At 35.9% G+C, this 17,807-nt stretch overlaps 1 protein-coding gene across 6 annotated transcripts in view; it reads right to left on the bottom strand.

Moving 5' to 3' along the window:
- The window catches only part of RBMS3 (RNA binding motif single stranded interacting protein 3), a 1,456,421-nt gene that overhangs the window by 76,778 nt on the left and 1,361,836 nt on the right, over positions 1-17,807 (bottom strand). For all 6 annotated transcript variants that reach the window (XM_074405764.1, XM_074405765.1, XM_074405763.1 and 3 more), the window contains one exon: positions 2,617-2,727. In XM_074405764.1, the coding sequence (XP_074261865.1) occupies positions 2,617-2,727 (111 nt within the window). The remainder of the gene's footprint in view (positions 1-2,616; positions 2,728-17,807) is intronic.

The following is a 17,807-nucleotide window of genomic DNA, read 5'->3' as shown; positions in this document are numbered from 1 at the left end:
AAACATGCAGAACTAAGAAAGGAGCAAAGCCACGTTTTGAACTCAAGTTTGAAAACAAAGCCCACTGATCTTTCCATTATGCCAGGATTCTACCCCATCAGTGAAAATGTTGGAAAGATAGAATAAGGTGGAAAAATCGGATTTAAAAAATCAAACTCAACTGGATCATAGCCACTCCAAATGCCAATCGAAATTCAGATAGAATGAATCTATGAGGGCATATCAAAGAATGAGAGTGAAAGTCTAAGATAAAAAATTTAACAGTATTCTGGACACCAACCACACTTAATTATATTTTGTTAAATGAATCAACAAAGTAATTCTATTTTCTCTCTACTATTTCAGAATCTTACTAAATTTTACACTTTTCCATAACATCAGGTAACACAAATATTATAATGTATCTAAGCATTATTTAGTACGAATGTAAAGGGAGAAACTTTGGTTTTAACAATAAACCACATGCTTAAAACTTTTACTCTCTGAGAGAGTGTTATATATTATTATTGAACTATTTGGCTATTATCAGCTACGTAAAAGTCATGGTCCCCTACAAATGTGTTCCTGTTGAGATGCTCAAATACAAAATCATAATATATGTTACTGAATCAATAATTATTATAATTCTGAGTCTGTTCTATATTTTTTAGCTTATTTTTTACTTTCCTAAGGATTCAGTCGTATGCTTAGTTAACTAGCTCTTATATTTTTACTAGTTTGCAAACTTAAATTTTAGCCGTCAGTTGGCTTTACTTTTGAACCAAATGAGTAAACTTATAAAGAGTTTCTATGTTCTGCATTATAATTCTCTCTTTAATCAGATTCCAGATTGTCATTCAATACATGAAACTTGCATTGCTTCACTCATTCAGAATTTATGATCACTGAAGGAGACAAAGGCCGATACGGAGGAAAATCTACAATGTATTAATAAAAATAAGAAACTGCAGGCCTTCTGATACTATTCTTAGGACTTGCTTATTAGTAATGCACAAAATAATGACAAATAATCCTTACACTTTGCTAAAAGCAATAAAATGGTCTCTTCAAACTCTGTCTCCATGATGAAAATTAGCTATACCACAGCATATAGTTAAGTATATCTTAGATACAACTTCTAAAAGTATAGGTCAAAAACCTAAGAGATCATTTGATCTAGCCCAAGCATTCAGACAGGTTAAGATATCATCAACTGCTTTTTATAGGTTCTAAACGGAGATCTTAGTGATAGGCACTTTGTTTATGTTAATAAAACTAAAATTTCCTTATTGAAAGAATGCGGCTCTTTCCATTAAATGATATTGACTTTCTTCCTATTTAGTACAGATAAGTGAAGCCTCAGTAGACAGGTCAGAAACTTCTTATATTCTTAAAAGCCTATGAGTCAACAAGATTTATTTGGCAAGCAAGCCATTGCTATAGGGTAAAATTCCAGATACACAGCTAGTGTGCATATTGTATATTGATATTTTGAGATGAAGTCAGCATAACTGAAGAATCACAGAGGTGGCAACTGTTAAGACATATAAGCTTAAAAATATAGAATTGAAACTTAAAGGGCCTCATATATAATCAAGTTCAATATTTCAGCTAGATAGAGAAAAAAATTCAGACTAGATTTATTATTTTCTCCAAAACTGAAAGAAACAACAAGGCTTACTTAAGCTTCAGATCTAGGATTTCTGACTCCTAGCCCAGTGCTCTTTCTACAATATTTAAGCTGCCTCAGTCAAAAGAAAATACATTTTTTATTTCTATATTTTTTCAAATGACAAGATTATCTGCACTAACATGAAAATAAAACTGAAGGGGTTGTATAAGTGGTTAGGTTTCATGGTTTCATTGTTCTCTATAACGGCAAATAACAGAGTTTCAGTACGGTAGATTGTATCAGACTTTTGCCTCCTTGAACATTTGGGGAATTATCTTTTTAAAAAAACCAAATGTAAAGTTTTTGCAATGATTTAAAATGCCTCATTAATATAAAATCCAGGCTGCAATAGGCATTTTTCAACACTCTTTTGTTCTCCAAGAAGAAAGATGACTAGTCAAAACTATCCCAACCTATAAGATCAAGCACATTAGATTTCCTTTCTTCTTTTCAACATCCATCTATATCAGTTTATCAAAAAGAAGGATTAAAAGAACTTGATTATACCAGGTTCTCAATTACTCTTTACTGATTGAATAGTATCAGTCATAGATTTGGCCCCTTGCTTGTATATAACCTGATAATAAAGTAGCGGCTGAACTGGTAAGCAGCTGGGTAAAGAAAACCAGGATTGAGTGTATTACGTCACAGGGGCTCGATCTGCAGGTGCATGTAAAAGGACACCTTTCCAAGATCAGACGTCATATCTGGTACGTTGTACCATAAAATCAAGAAGTAACTGAAATTTAAAAGTGACATAAGAGAACTTTAGCCTTGCCAATGTGACTACTTGTGCCCTGGAATTGAGCATACATGCAGAATGCAGCTTATTCATACTGAAACCTGAAAGTTGTTAGTCAATGAATATAGTCAGACATAGTTTCACCGATAATGACAGTGAAAATGGAGAGCGTCAACAGCTTATCAAAAAAGTTCAAGGAAACGAAACAATCTCTCCAACTCACCGTTCCTGTTGTGCCCAAGGAAAGGTGATTCATCTGCTGTGTCAGGGGGCCCATCATGTTGGCTGGCTGCATTGACATGGGATGGTCCATGGTTGGTGTAATCACAGCACCCTACAAGTAAATACAATGTCCATTTGAATACGTATCCTACGAGGAAGGAGACTTCTTACAAATAAACACAGTAAACTGTGTTAATGTATGCACATCAAATGTTTTTACTGCTTCACTAAAATGGCAAAATTCAACTGTATATAATCTTTATGTCCATGCATGTCATTTTGTGCTTGTCTAAATAGATGGCATTAACAAATTCCTTTCTTCTGAGGTATTTACCTGTGATGTGTCTAAAATATCTGTCACTTACATTTTCATCATTTGAGGTAGAATCCATTCAAAGAAATCATATATATCCTCTCGCCCATTGTTCTAAATACAAGCTTTTCTGACTGAAAGATATGAACATTAGTGGAAATTCTCTAATTTTCTTGTTATTGGATAAGACTTGGTTTATGTCATTTATCTATTATTTATTAATATATAGATAATTCTTGGTCACTCTAATACAATCTTCCACTAAGGAGGGTAATGCTGGCCCACATGGGTTTCTAAACTGGATCCTTTTGAGGGACATATTAATTCTACCACTGGCCATCTAAAAATCAAAATTACGATTTCCCATTTGTTTTCCTCCTAACCTTTTGACCTGTTTTCTATGTATATTTCAGACACAAGACAGAAGAACACCAATCTCTGTTAAAAGCTGGTCAAATTTTTATGTCCATCCACAATTTTTTTTAAAAACAAAAGTGTTAAGTTTCAAATCAGATGTGAAGGAAGGTGGACTTCTAGAATATGTTTTTTTATTTATATCATTGTCGGGGATAAAAGAAATAACAGACATTTTTTAAAACTTCCATCCTTATGCAAAGTATATGGTGAGTGAAGAACGGAGCTAAGTCATCGAATCCTTCCATTCCTGTTTTTCTACCCTGATACTTTCCTTGTGGTAATTAACCTGGAGAATGAAAAAATATTTTTAAAAATCAAACTCAAAAAGCTAGAATTGGATGGAATCTTGGAGATTATATAATTTCAATGCTCATTTAAATATTATGATAAAAGTAGAAACATGTTCTATAACAATGCATTTAAATAACCAGTTATGATAAAATGATGTTTCTGAATATATTATTTCCCTAAACATTATTTTGCTCACTGGACACTTGCATGTAGACAGCCAGATCTCAGCACCCAATCTACCCACAAGCAAGTGTTTCCTAAAATGCTTTTACTCAAACTAAGCAATTCCTCCTAGTATTATAAAATTAAACTTCCTTACTATATCTGTGAAAAAGATCAGGCTACCACTAAGCCTTCCCTATGGGCTCCTCCTCATTAATTTTTAGAGATAATACAAATTGAGCCAAACGTTTGAAACGCTTGATATACAGGGCCAGCTTGGTTCACAAAGACATTTAGGCTTTTGAGCAGGAATCAATCAGAAAACATATATGTTATTTTAAAGGTCTATAGCTTGTAAATATACACGTGTGTATTTGTGTTGTTTGAATTTCTTGATGCTTCTGTGAATTGCAATTCATCAGGATGCCTTTTAAATGAGAAACATGGTAAGATAAGGTTTTATTTAATTATAATTCAGAGATACATCGCTTTCTTTCTGCCACCTGCATCTTTTTGATAAGAGCATCTTTATTGTTTTCCTTTTTAAAAAAATACTTACTGGCCTTCATTTCAGGTATTTGTTGTGCCAGACCAGAAGTAAACACTTTAAGAAGAACTAGGGTTCTTCTTAAATCACCTAGGGATAAATTATAGAATAACCTCAGAGTTAAGATGGAAGTCCTGAAGCATTTTTTTTTTTCAACCAAAAAGTGGCACTTTGACAACATTCTAATGCTTAGCAGGTGCAAGACTTCAAGTCCTTTCTTGAACACAAGACAGGTTATCTTTTTAGAATATTTGCCCCTAGACATTCCAACATGCAGCTAAACTGTCACAATCCCAGAAACTCCTGGATTCTAAACAGCTTGCTCTAGCCACAAAAAGGATCATTCATGTAAATCAGAGATAAAAAACAAATTGTGTTTGTAAGGATGCTTTCTTCTTAATACCCTAGAGTTTGTCTCATTCTCCAGGGGTGTGTGGGACAGACTTTAGTCTTTTTTATAAAGGCAATGTGCAAATGAGGTAGGTGAGCATGTTACAGAAAAATCAAAATTCATGCATGATAAGAAGAGAAGGATTTAATGCCTGCACTTGGAATTAATTTTGGAAGAATTGTCTGGTCTCTTTGAGAATCTTTTCATTGAAAGCAGTGTTTGGGGACTCATTTGATTACAGGTGTCACAGAGTGAGTGCTGCTTCTGTGTATAAACCCGAAACCTGACAATCAAAAGGAAGAGTAAGAAGGGATTTGTCATTAATTTGGAATTATAAATAGCAACAGCAGGCACAGAGTGGAAAATAACGTAAGAGACCAGTTATTGCAAATAAATAAGCGGCTCTTTTTAAGCAGACCAGTATTGCACATCAATGAACAGTTCGTTCTAAACAGATCGGTTATTGCACATAAATGAACAATAAAATAAGGATTCTTGGGGGAAAATATGTAAGAATCTACATTCTTGTTTACATTCAATAAAAATGTTCAGTGAAAAAAAATCCCACAAATTATTAAGAATACAAATTTTTTAATCTTAAGGGAACGGAAGAAATGTACAGTCAGGGGGTAAACTGAGAGTAAACTAACAGGAACCCCTGGGAGAAATGAATTTTCCTAATGATACTTTATCTGGGACAGACAACTTAGAGAGGTTTAGTATTGGTTACTCACAGCAAAGGGGGGTGTTTAACAGCCACTTTGCTTATTAAAAACTACAGAATCTCTTTTGTATTTTGTATGAAATAAACACACACACACACACACACACACACACACACACACACACACACACACAAAGGAAACTTATGGTTAGTGAGGCAATGCCAGTCCCCACAACCATAACTTTGCCTTATTTTAAATACACTGTGAAATCCACTCCAACGCAATACATTGAAGCCATAGGCGGAGGAGCGTTTGTGACAGATGTTGCCAACACATTAAGCGTAATTTTGTTTACTTGAGATGTACAGGATGTGGTGTCTGACAGAGTTCACTTGGCAAGTGGCAAAGCAAGGAGAAACAGATTTTTCATTTTAGCATCTCTGGATGTCTGGGTTTGCTCAGTGTTTAAGCTGCAAAGAAAAATATTGTACGATGCTATAATTCCCCCTAAAAACACAATGACTAAACAGCTGATGGAAATGTCTGGTCCTTTTTAGCCACTGTCTTTGCAAAACAAAGCTGCTCCTACTCAACAGACAAAGGGTGGATCTGGTTGCCCTAGTTCTGAAATAAACAATTGCAACAGTAATTTGGGTGAAGTTTCCAAAGATCCTCATGTGTGGAGTAAATATATCTGACCTAAGGCCAGGAAACCATCTGTGTTGTTAACCTTCTGCCAATATTTGAAAGAAATTTGAAGCCTTTCAAAGTTCATCAATATTTTAATTTCACAACTGAAATACAAAACCATTGGCAAATCAAGGAAAAGCACATGTAGCCTCTCCTATCCAGAGCACACATACCTGGCTTAGCACCTGTATTAATCCCAGGTGAACCACAATGAGAAGAATTAGCTGCATTAATATTCCTGTGATAGTATTCTAGGTCAGTGCCAGCCAGCCTATGATTTGTGGATCATCATCAGCAGCAATAGACAAAAATTAGACTCTCTGGGAGACAGACCTTGACATCTGTGTTTTAAAACAAGCTCTCCAGGTGATTCTGATATACCCTAAAGTTTAAGAAGTATGCTCTTTCTAAAAACTGCTACTATATAAAGCCAGTGTTACAGTTCTTACAGGCAAAGTGGCTTTATTTATGCTGTTTCTCAATTATTTGTTTGAATCCAGCCTTTTTACAGGGCATGGTCTTTTATGTGATAATCACATCATATCTTATTAAAAACATTCCAAGGGGCTAAGCCTGCATTTTTGATGGGCTGACCTAGGTATATTAGTTGAATAATCACACCTAAGTGTGAGGACCTGACATGCTTCCATTTGATCAGTTTGGGCTGTATTCTAATATATTAATAATCCTTCTTATTTGGAATCTTAGTAGCCTTGTATTTGAACTCATAGAAATGCAAAAGTAAAAATTATTTGGATAAGTGAAAATAAAGAAAAAACAGATTGCATCCTCCTTTTTTTCTCTTATCTAAGTGGCTCAAGTCAAAATGTCTGTGATTTGCATTATACTATTCCCTATAGTGATTCACTATATATATGAATTTATATTGAAACTATATATGAATTGTTTAAATAGGTGGTTTTAAGTCCCTATTTCATTATTCTTTTATTCATCTGTCTGATTTTTTTGCCCCTGCCAGTTTGAGACAGAGTCTTGTTCTGTCTCCAGGCATCAGTGGTACGATTCCGGCTCACTGCAACATCCGCCTCCCAGGTTCAAGCAATTCTCCTGTCTCAGGCTCCCAAGGAGCTGGGACTACAGGTGCACACCATCACGCCCAGTTAATTTTTTTATTTTTTAGTAGAGATGGGGTTTCACCATGGTGGTCAGGATGGTCTTGATCTCATGACCTCATGATCTGCCTACCTTGGCCTCCCGAAGTGCTGGGATTACAGGAGTGAGCCACTGCGCCCGGCCACCCCTGCCAGTTTTTAATTCTCTTAGAATGAATATCTAATGCCAACAGATATCTCATAATATAAATGGCATGAAGGTAGTTTATTTAACTTAAGGAATAGCTATCCAAATGCAGTGTTCAGCAATGTTAGTGTGCACCATCCCTTGTCCTGTAATATATGTAGGGATGTCTGATTTCTTTCATTTGTGATGTCAGCATGTTTTGTTTTGTTTTGATGAGGGTTCAGGGTTTAAGAAAGGCTTCTGTGGGGAGAAAAAAAGAGTAAGAAATGTCCCTATTTCTTAGAAACAATCATTAATCCTTATCTGCCTTGATAAATTTCCAACGAACGTGGTGGTGCAGTCCAACTTTAAAAAATTATGTTTGAAATCCAAAACTATGGCAAGGTTGGTAGCCTTTAACTTTACAAGAGTTTTACAAGGATTTGACAAATGCTGAAAGCATGGGAAATGATGAATTACATGGTGAGCCAGAAGCCACACTGCCACAAGAGCCATTTCGGCACTTAATCCCTTCCACCCCTATATTAATTTCTTTCTTTCCACATTACATCCTTCCAGAGGGAAAAGGTTATGTTTACACAACTTTTGCAATCTCTATAAATAGGAATGGCATGCAGTAGGTACTCAAAAGAGTTTTTGTAAATTAATTTTATATATCAGTACCACTAACTTTTCAGTTAAATGACAAATGGTAAATAATTACTAACATTTCTGATTTTGATTGCTTATTTTAAGAGTTGAAATTATGTCACTTTGTTCACCATTGTCTAGTGTCTATAGCACCATTTATAGCATGAGGTATATAATAAATACTTTTATAAGTGTTCATCTAAAGAATGATGAAAGAATAAACCTTCCAACCAAAAAAAACAGTTCATTAGAAATGTTATTTTGAGATTACTAGTCAAAATGTATCATCCCAAATTCTTGAGAAAACTCGTTATCATAAGGGGCAGTTCAGTTTTAAAACCATGGTTCAGCTCACATATGTGAATTTATGATATCTTCAACCACCATCCCTTTAAAGATGAAATCCAAAATTTGCTTGATGTAAAAAGTTTGACCAAGGTTTTATATATATATATATGTATATATATACATATATATCCATAATTATATAGATACATATATATGTATATATAATATATATAATTATATATATTATATATTATTATATAATATATTATACATTATATATTATATATTATTATATAATATATTATACATTATATATTATATATATTATATAATATTATATATAAATTATATAATTATAATATATAATTATATATACATATATATAATTATTAGAATAAAATGTATTTGTATATGAGGCTATTTCATTGGTTCTCAACCAGGAGTGATTGTGCAATGTCTGATAACATTTTTTGGTTATCATAACGGGAGAGGTGTGCTATTAGCACCTAGTGCAGGCGTTTCCAAACTTTTTACACAGGGGGCCAGTTCACTGTCCCTCAGACCGCTGGAGGGCCACCACATACTGTGCTCCTCTCACTGACCACCAATGAAAGAGGTGCCCCTTCCTGAAGTGCGGCGGGGGGCCAGATAAATGGCCTCAGGGGGCCGCATGCAGCCCGCTGGCAGTAGTTTGGGGATGCTTGACCTAGTGGGTAGGTGCTATTGATGTTGCTAAGCATCCTACAGCACGGAGAACAACTTCCCACAAAAAATAATTATCTAGCAAACCCAGCATTAGTGCTAGGGCTCAGAAACCTTGATCCATACATGCATATATCCATAAGCTCCATTTATACAAATGAGGAAGAATTTGAAAGGCAGTAACTAGAAAAATGTCACAAAGTGTTCATCTACAGTCTGTTCCCTACAACTAAAAGCATATTTTACATTTATGGCAAGATTATGGTTATAATATACACCAGTTGCCCAAATCTTGTAACTGCACAATGAAAGAAAACAGGACTATTACACGATCTTCAATGGCTTTATAATTATTTCTGATTGTCAACTTATTTTGCTATTTATTCTGGAAATGGGGCAAACTAGAGCTGGGTTTCTCTTCTCTATGCTTGGAAAGGATTAATTGGCCTATCTGAACGACTATATGGAGATATGTAGCTTTGGGCTAGGGTATGTTTAGAGGACTTTGTCCATTGCTATATGATAAATGTAGAACAGATACGTACAGGTGCATAGATTTCCCAGTGACAGACTATCTATTCATCATAAACATGGTGTTTTTTTCCCTTGTACCCTTAATCAAACTTTGAATTTCAGGTTGCTTTTTGATTCAGTTACTAGTAACTGGAAGTATTGTTTTAATAGTTATAATATTAATAGACACTAAAGCCAAATTACTTTTAGCCATGGAAGTCCCTTTAAAAGAATCCTAATTATATATTATGCCTATTCAACTGTGAATAATGGTTTCAGTTATTGGATAAGTACCTATTAATATAATAGTGTCATTTTGAATGAGAATATAAACTAAATATGTCACACTGAAGTACTTCTTACCAAAGCAGGTACATAGATAATTAGGATTCTCAATAATGCTTTATTTTAATCCTTTAGACGTTTGTGTTTACAACTACAGAAACATGTTTATCAGTAGTTTTTGGTGTTTTCAACTGCTTCTTTAAAATCCTAATAGAGCAAATTGGCTTTTAAATATATTACATTATTGAGGGAAAGTTGAAAATTTGAGAATTTGGGGAACCAATGGTCAAATGATTTTGTGGATTGAATATGCAATAGGACATTTAATTATTTTGTCATTAAACTTGTACACTTGATTACAGGATTGATCCTGTTCAAATTATAAAATAAATTTCCTGTGCTGATGGGTTACTATATTTTTTCCTCATTTTTCTACTTAAGGAGATCATAGCTGCTGAGTCAATGAAAATATTAATTGTTTAGAGAAACGTCCCAGGGCCACTTCAGAAGGACCTTATGGCTTCAATAACAAAGGGTGAACTTGTGTTCATTAGCCTGATTCCAATCGCATAACCAATGAGTAGCTTTCAGCTGGGGTGTCTACCACTCCCAAATACATGTTTCATAAAAATCCATGTGTTGGGGTGTAGACGATATGAAAAAATGAGACCATTTGTATGAAAAAATTAATGGCATAAGCATAGTCCTTTGTCTCTGCTTCCCAGGCCCCCGTGGTATATAGCTTTCCTACACAGATGTATTGCCCCCTTCCAAAATCTATTGAAAGGAATCAGAAACAAAACAAGGCAAAAAAACAAAAAACAAAAAAAACACCACCACAAACACTAAAGATCCTTAGCTATGATACTTAAAAATGCACTCGTTAATCAGAATATATTTCACCACCTTCCATACTTTTTTTTAAGAAAGAAAACCACTGATATCTACCACCAAATATATTTAATAAGATTGAAATATCAAAATTAGCTTCTAATCATTGTTCTACCTTAAAAACTATATATATATATATATATATATACACACACACACACACACACACACACATATACATATGTATATACATTAATTTAAAGATAAGCAGACCAGTTTCTCCTTATTTTTTGTTCTAAGGGGGATATAGGGAAAGGTGTTAAAAGACCTCCTTTCCCAAAGTGCCACCTGGAGCTGAGTCAGTATTTCATAGTGGAAATGTCCTTTTTAAGACACTGGTCTTGTAAAGTCAACGGCTATTCTACATCAAATGTGTTGGAGGAGCGTCAGGGTAGATAGGACAATTCAGTGACGGGACCAAGACATTTTCTATTCCTGCTTGTCTTATTCAGAAACCAGTTAGAGTGAACGCGTGGCAGGGCCACCCAAAAGCATGTGCTTTCTACTGGGTTTCAGAATGATCTCTGCCCAAAGGAGGCTTCTACAGGTAGGTCCGGCAGGGCCTTGTTGGCATAGCACACATAATCTATGACGATTACACAGCTTTCACTTTACCTTTCTAGCCTGATCCCCAGCCCATACACGTGAAGCCTCTTTTTTCACCAGTGCATTCCTCATCCTTCTCTGGCCTGTCTTACCTCTTCCCCTTGCTGTCTTTGCCTGCAATGTTAGGCTTCTATAGCAGGTTCACAGGGATCCTCTGAGATTCTTATCAAATACTACATTCTGGGGAACGTCTCCTGTGACTGACCCAGGCTACTGGTCACTTCCTTTTCTCTTCTCCCATAACATTTTGCACTTTGATCATGATCAAACTTGATTTCTTCCCTGAATCCTAAGTTCAGAGTTCAGTGGTATCATTTACAATACTTTTATTTTATTTTATTTTTTTTTCTTGAGCTGGAGTCTTGCTCTTTTGCCAGGCTGGAGTGCAGTGGCACGATCATTGCTCGCTGCAACCTCGGTCTCCTGGATTCGAGCGATTCCCCTGCCTCAGCCTGCTGAGTAGCTAGGACTACAGGTGCGTGCCACCACCCTCAGCTAATTTTTTGTAATTTAGTTGAGATGGGGTTTCACCATGGCCAGGAGGTCTCGATCTCCTGACCTCATGATCCACCCACCTTGGCTTCCCAATGTGCTGGATTAAAGGCAGGAGCCTAGTCTACCTTATAGATTTCTTTTTTAATCGTTTTGAGCCCAGCACAGTGTCTGTCATGAAAAGGCGCTTAGTTAATGGAACTAAAAGACTGAGTAAATGACACTTGCTCACCAGCCGGGTCTCTCATTACTCTAATGGTGTGTGAAACAATTAACAGCAGCTCCTGACTCAAACTGGACAAGAAGATTCAATGGAAATAACAGAAGCATTCTGTGGCCAAAAAGATGGACTTAAAAGATCCATTCATACATTTCCTCTGCTTTTCTTTGAAAGTGCCTCGGTCTGACCACTGCCAGCTCGATCTTCTCATCATTTAGTATGAAAATCCCAGGGCTTCTTAGAGCGTCACCCCACCCAAGGCAGTTTAACACTCGAGTTCATGACATATTTCCAGTCTATGGAAGAATTATTTATGCTCGATTAAACGCTACAAACTTTTCTGTATTACAGCCAATGCGTATTGCCACAAATGGAGGTTAAGCTTTTTACTACAACTTTGCTATTCCACGAACTGTCTTAGTAGCCATATATTTGCCTATGATTCTTGTCAAACGTTGTCATGTGGTAACAGAAGAAATACTATATTCATTTGTACAACAATCACTTTGTATACCTGCAAACACATTATCAACTTACAGAATTTTCAGGCACACATCAGATGCAGTATTCAGGCCGACTTTCTTCCAAATGATAAGACAAACAGGGTTCCCAGCAGATAGCTGAATATTTATGGGCCTCATCTTTTGTCTGGTAAAATGTGTATCTGCTTTAACTAGGACTCAGGACTCTGAGCTGTTATAAAACTTCTCATTAAAAACGTTTCCTTACTGACAAACAGACCAAAAGACCCGGCTGCAAATCATTTTCAAGGTCTCCTAAGATCCTATTGGCGAATGGGCCTGGAACTCAAACCACAGGGGTGATCAAGAGAAAAAGCTGCCTGTTATCTACTTATGGCCATTGGTTATAGTGCAAAGTTGCCTAAATATGTCACAAGGCACCTCAATGTTGGCTATTACTAGGAAAGTAGCTATTCCTTGTCCTACAATTTGCTGCAAAATGTACTTTATGTTGTGGTCTCTTAGAGAATATTTCTTTTCTCCTTTAAGATATTTTTAGGAATTTGCCTGGTTAGAGCTGGCAACTTAATGAGATCTAAGGATACAGGTGTGAAGTCACGACCCTATTAGAGAACTAATTTACTCCTTTTAAAGCACACTTTCTATTAGTATTATTATTGCTAACATACTTCAAACTCAGTATATACCCTGTCCACGACATGTTCTGTAGTCTAATGCTGAGATAAAATATGTCCTGGAATAACGTGCATATTCTGAAGTTAAAACATATATTAGCATGCAAACCAGTTATATTCTGAAGCCTTCAAGATTTCAATTAATATATTTAAAACTGTCCAGATGAGATAAAAGATAGCTTTTTCTTGCTATCTTTCAGTATCCTACTAGTTTAAGGATTTGTGAGAGAAACTTAGTTACATGTTTTATTCCAATTAGATTTTATTGCCATTTCTCCTAAGCAGTAATACTTTATGAGCGATTTTAACTTTTTTTTTTTTTTTAGTTTAATAGGATGTTCTTAAAGTCTACTGGAACTTTAGAAGTAAAATTCCAGAATATTTCTCCTCGTCAAGACCTGATTAAATTAATCAATAGTGCTGCAATGATTTTAAAAATTAAGGTTTTACAAAAGTCTTTCTTACCTTGGTGTTTCTTCTGAAACTACCTTGTTTCTCCAAGTGTGGCCTGGGACTGGATAGTATCATCAGGGAGCTTACTATAGAATCTCAGGTCAATCCCGGACCCACTAAATTAGAGCTTGCCCCAGGTGAGTTATATTAACGGCAAAGTTGGAAAGCTTCGCTCTCCATTTTGTCTGCCAAGGCTCTGAGTGAATTTTCTATTACATTGCTTCTAAAAAGATTCTTGGTTTGACTCTCAATCATTTTGTCACGTCCTCTTTTTTTTCTTCTTGCTTGAGAGCCAGATAGCTTGGAATAGTATTAATATTAATATTATAACGGTTATATTAATATATTAATTATATATTATTATATATTAACTAATATATTAATATTATAACTCTTTGTTATAACCACAAACACCCTGTGATTTTAGTATAGTTCCACAATCATTTCCATAGGATTTCTGCCTTTACCCATAAAATCTCTTTTTCTAAAAAAATTCCCTTTTCCTATGACATATTTTCATGGCAACCTTCACATTGAAACCTCCATTCTTTCCAGATAACGTCATCTGCTTCACCAATGAATTAGAAATAGCTAAGAGAGCCAAGCATTAGAAGATATGGTATATGCTTTGTAAAATAGAGTCAGCAGTGAAATACTTTGGTTAGCTCAGTATACCTACCATAAAATAAGATGTTAGGAGTAAAATTCCGAAATACTGCTCCTTAAGACCTGATTAACGTGCTCGATAGTGCTACAAAGAGTTTAAAAATTAAAGTTTTAAAGTCTTTCTTGCCTTGCTGTTTCTTCTGAACTCATGATCCAAATTTCCAGCTACTGACTGAATCCAGGTACCTCAAAACCACTATGTTCCGCTCTGAATGTTGTCTTCCTCTTTCGTTCTCAGAGCTTATGTTTTCTTCTCTGCTTGAGTCTCAGAATAACAAAGAAACTTCCAAGCCATCTTGATCATTTCCTTCAGCTGTAACAACCCAGCCGGGAGTCAAGTCTTGCCAGGACGCTCTCTCTTTAAGATTTCTTATTTTGACCAATCCAGTTACTTCTTGTGGTGTATCTCTCATTCATTCATGGATGTAGAAATGTATTTTAAATACCTTCTTTGGATGTCATTAGTTCCCCAAAATGGGAATCCTATCTCTTCAATGTAGAATTGAAAAAAACCCAAACAGAAAAAAAGGCCAAAAAAAAAAAAAAACCCTCCTAAAAACATTTCCTAGACCCCTTTGCTGCTAAAGATTTGCGATTTCTGTTAATCAATAGCACCTGGAAGGGGATTTTGCTATTTTGTGATTTCTGCTAATCAATAGCACCTGGAAGGGAATGTTGCTCATTATTATCTTAAACAGTTTAAAATAATAATGAGCAAGGAATGTGGCATCCATTTTGCTGGCGGGCTGGTGGAAAGTAGCAAAATTTCAGAGTATGCAGCAATTGAAGCCATTTCCTTACCAGAGCAGAGTGGAGTGGTTTCGGAGACAGCAGTGACAGTGGGACCCCTTTGGTCATGTAACAGGGTATATATAGAATTGAACTGTGTAAGAATATTCAGCATTTATTTGCTATCAGGTTTATCTGTTGCAAAGATTTTTCTACAGCAACTATATGAGATAAAAATGTATGTGATATTGTCTTTATTTTCAAAGGCAGATGGGGTGGGAAACCAAACTATTATATCAAAAATAGTTTACTAAGATGTCTTTATATTTCCCCACTGCTCCTTTAACAGAAATAAATAGGACTTTATGTCTACTAATTGGTATAAACATTTTGAAATGTTTATCATTATGTGGCCTTGATGACACAGCATTTTTATGTTACCTTACAAAACTTCTGTAAAAAAATAACATGGGAATGCAAATACATTAAAGTAAACTGATAACAAAAACACTTTTTCTGATCTCTCAGCCTCCAGCTAAAATTATACTGATGGATTAAAGTGATACAAGAGAAGATTATTCACAACCAGCTTTTCCTGCCATCGTCTTTTCCTAGCGCTCCCTTTCTTTTCTCATAGATTATACGTGAGACAGGCAAGGAAATGGTCAGCAAAATTAGGGGATTTGACAAATGTCAGAGATGTTTAACATATACTTTGTTTTATTTCATGCAAGAGCAAGCCTGAAGTCATCTGCCTACCAACAACTACATCTCTCATTACTATTATAGAGACAAAACCCCCACCTCATCATTAAAATACGATCTTCAAAGGCACGTTGTTTTTGCTTATCCCTATTGCGACAGATGTTTTATATCATCTATCCCCCTGTGCTAGTTTATCTGTAATGAACTGCCCACTCTTTATAGCCAGCTGTGGAAATAGCCCCACTGTCAACTGTGGCCACTGTCATTCCATTCCTCTGACTTCACTGAAGACCACATCCAAGAGCAGGAAAAACAAACAGCCCTGATAACTTCCTTGAAAACATGTTCAGGGTGGGAGGTAGGCTGCTTTTAAACAAGCTCTCTTTATGAAGTATGTAACATGGGAGAAGCAATCTTATTTGAAACCCTCACATGTCATCAAGTTAGCCAAGGGAGGTAATCCCTAGATTAAGGAACAATGAAGCAATAGCATCTGTGGGCATGATTCAGGTGAAAACATCTGGTTGACTCAGTACCACTTCAATTAGTTTGAGTATGCATGAGTCAATCATTTCTTTTCATGGCATAAAGTTCCCACGAGGAAACGTTTACACCACCAGCTCATCTGACTCTTTGAAATACCGTGAAAAGACCATAACTATATTGTTTTAAATGGATAGACAATCAACATGAATTCTCTGAGGTAGAATAATAACCTGACAGGATATTTTTTAGAAACAAAAATTGATCTGTTTTTAAAGAGGTCTATCTTAGATTGCTTGAAATTGACAAAGCAATACTTTAGTAGTAAGAATTGTGTCAGCTTGAGATATTGAGGGGGGTACTCAAATTATAGTACCTATACCACACTGTCTGCAATGTTAGAGCCTTAATAACTTTTAAAAAGACATTTTGTTACTGTACAGTGTTTAGAATAAAGAATATTCATTAATTCATCCATTCATGGATACCAAGTTCTATTATATCTTGCTGTGAAATAAATGAGTTAACTTAGAGTTGAATAACTTTAATTAGCTATAATAGAGTAAGTTTCAAAAATGTAATGTAATGTAATCAAGGAGATTACAGTTTTCCACAAAAGCAAACATCATTGGTGATGGCGTGTTATTTTCTGTCTTTTTTTTTTTTTTTTTTTTTTTTTTTTTTTTGAGACAGAGTTTCGCTCTTGTTACCCAGGCTGGAGTGCAATGGCGCGGTCTTGGCTCACCGCAACCTCCGCCTCCTGGGTTCAGGCAATTCTCCTGCCTCAGCCTCCCGAGTAGCTGGGATTACAGGCACGCACCACCATGCCCAGCTAATGTTTTGTATTTTTAGTAGAGACGGAGTTTCACCATGTTGACCAGGATGGTCTCGATCTCTTGACCTCGTGATCCACCTGCCTCGGCCTCCCAAAGTGCTGGGATTACAGGCTTGAGCCACCGCGCCCGGCCCTTTTCTGTCTTCTTTTAATCTAAAATTTTTGCTGGCTAACTCTTCTACCACTCAACTCCAAGAGTCACAATTGAGCCCCAGGACTTACATCTCCCAATTTAAGTTAAGGGGTTGTCTATGTTGAGCATGCCTGTATGTTTTGCTTCAGCAGAAGGCTCTGGGTCCCCAGGAATAAGTCTGAGATCACCAAGCATCAAGCTGAAAAACAGACTGTAGGAAAGAAATAGCTCTCAAATAAGATGAAGACTTATAGATACAACAGATTGTGTCCAAAAACATGACTCAATTGTTATCGTAGTAATCAAAATCAAAAATATCTTTATCTTTATTGAGACCCTGAAATCTCAAGGCACGATGGCTCATCTCATTGGCTATAATTACACATGGGTAATTCCTGTTGTTAATCACAGCTTATTATGGGGAGAGCCTCTTTCTCTTTAGCTCTGATCAATGCCAGTTGTCAACCCACTTGTTAATTGGTAATATTTTATTGTGTCATTCCTCCTGACAATTTTTCCTGCACCCCTTACCCCCTCCCCAAACAGTCTGTCAATTGATTGCTTTTAGCATTTGCATGGCAATGGGATAGGAAACTCAGCTAACCCACATATTCTAAGTGTCTATTCTGACTATAGTGGGTATTTTATAAAGGGTTAAAAAAGGGCTGG

This window comes from Saimiri boliviensis, chromosome 9, assembly GCF_048565385.1.
Source record: "Saimiri boliviensis isolate mSaiBol1 chromosome 9, mSaiBol1.pri, whole genome shotgun sequence".
Lineage (NCBI taxonomy): Eukaryota > Metazoa > Chordata > Mammalia > Primates > Cebidae > Saimiri > Saimiri boliviensis.
The sequence above is the reverse complement of the archived record's forward strand: the minus strand, read 5'-3'. Positions and strand labels throughout refer to the sequence as shown.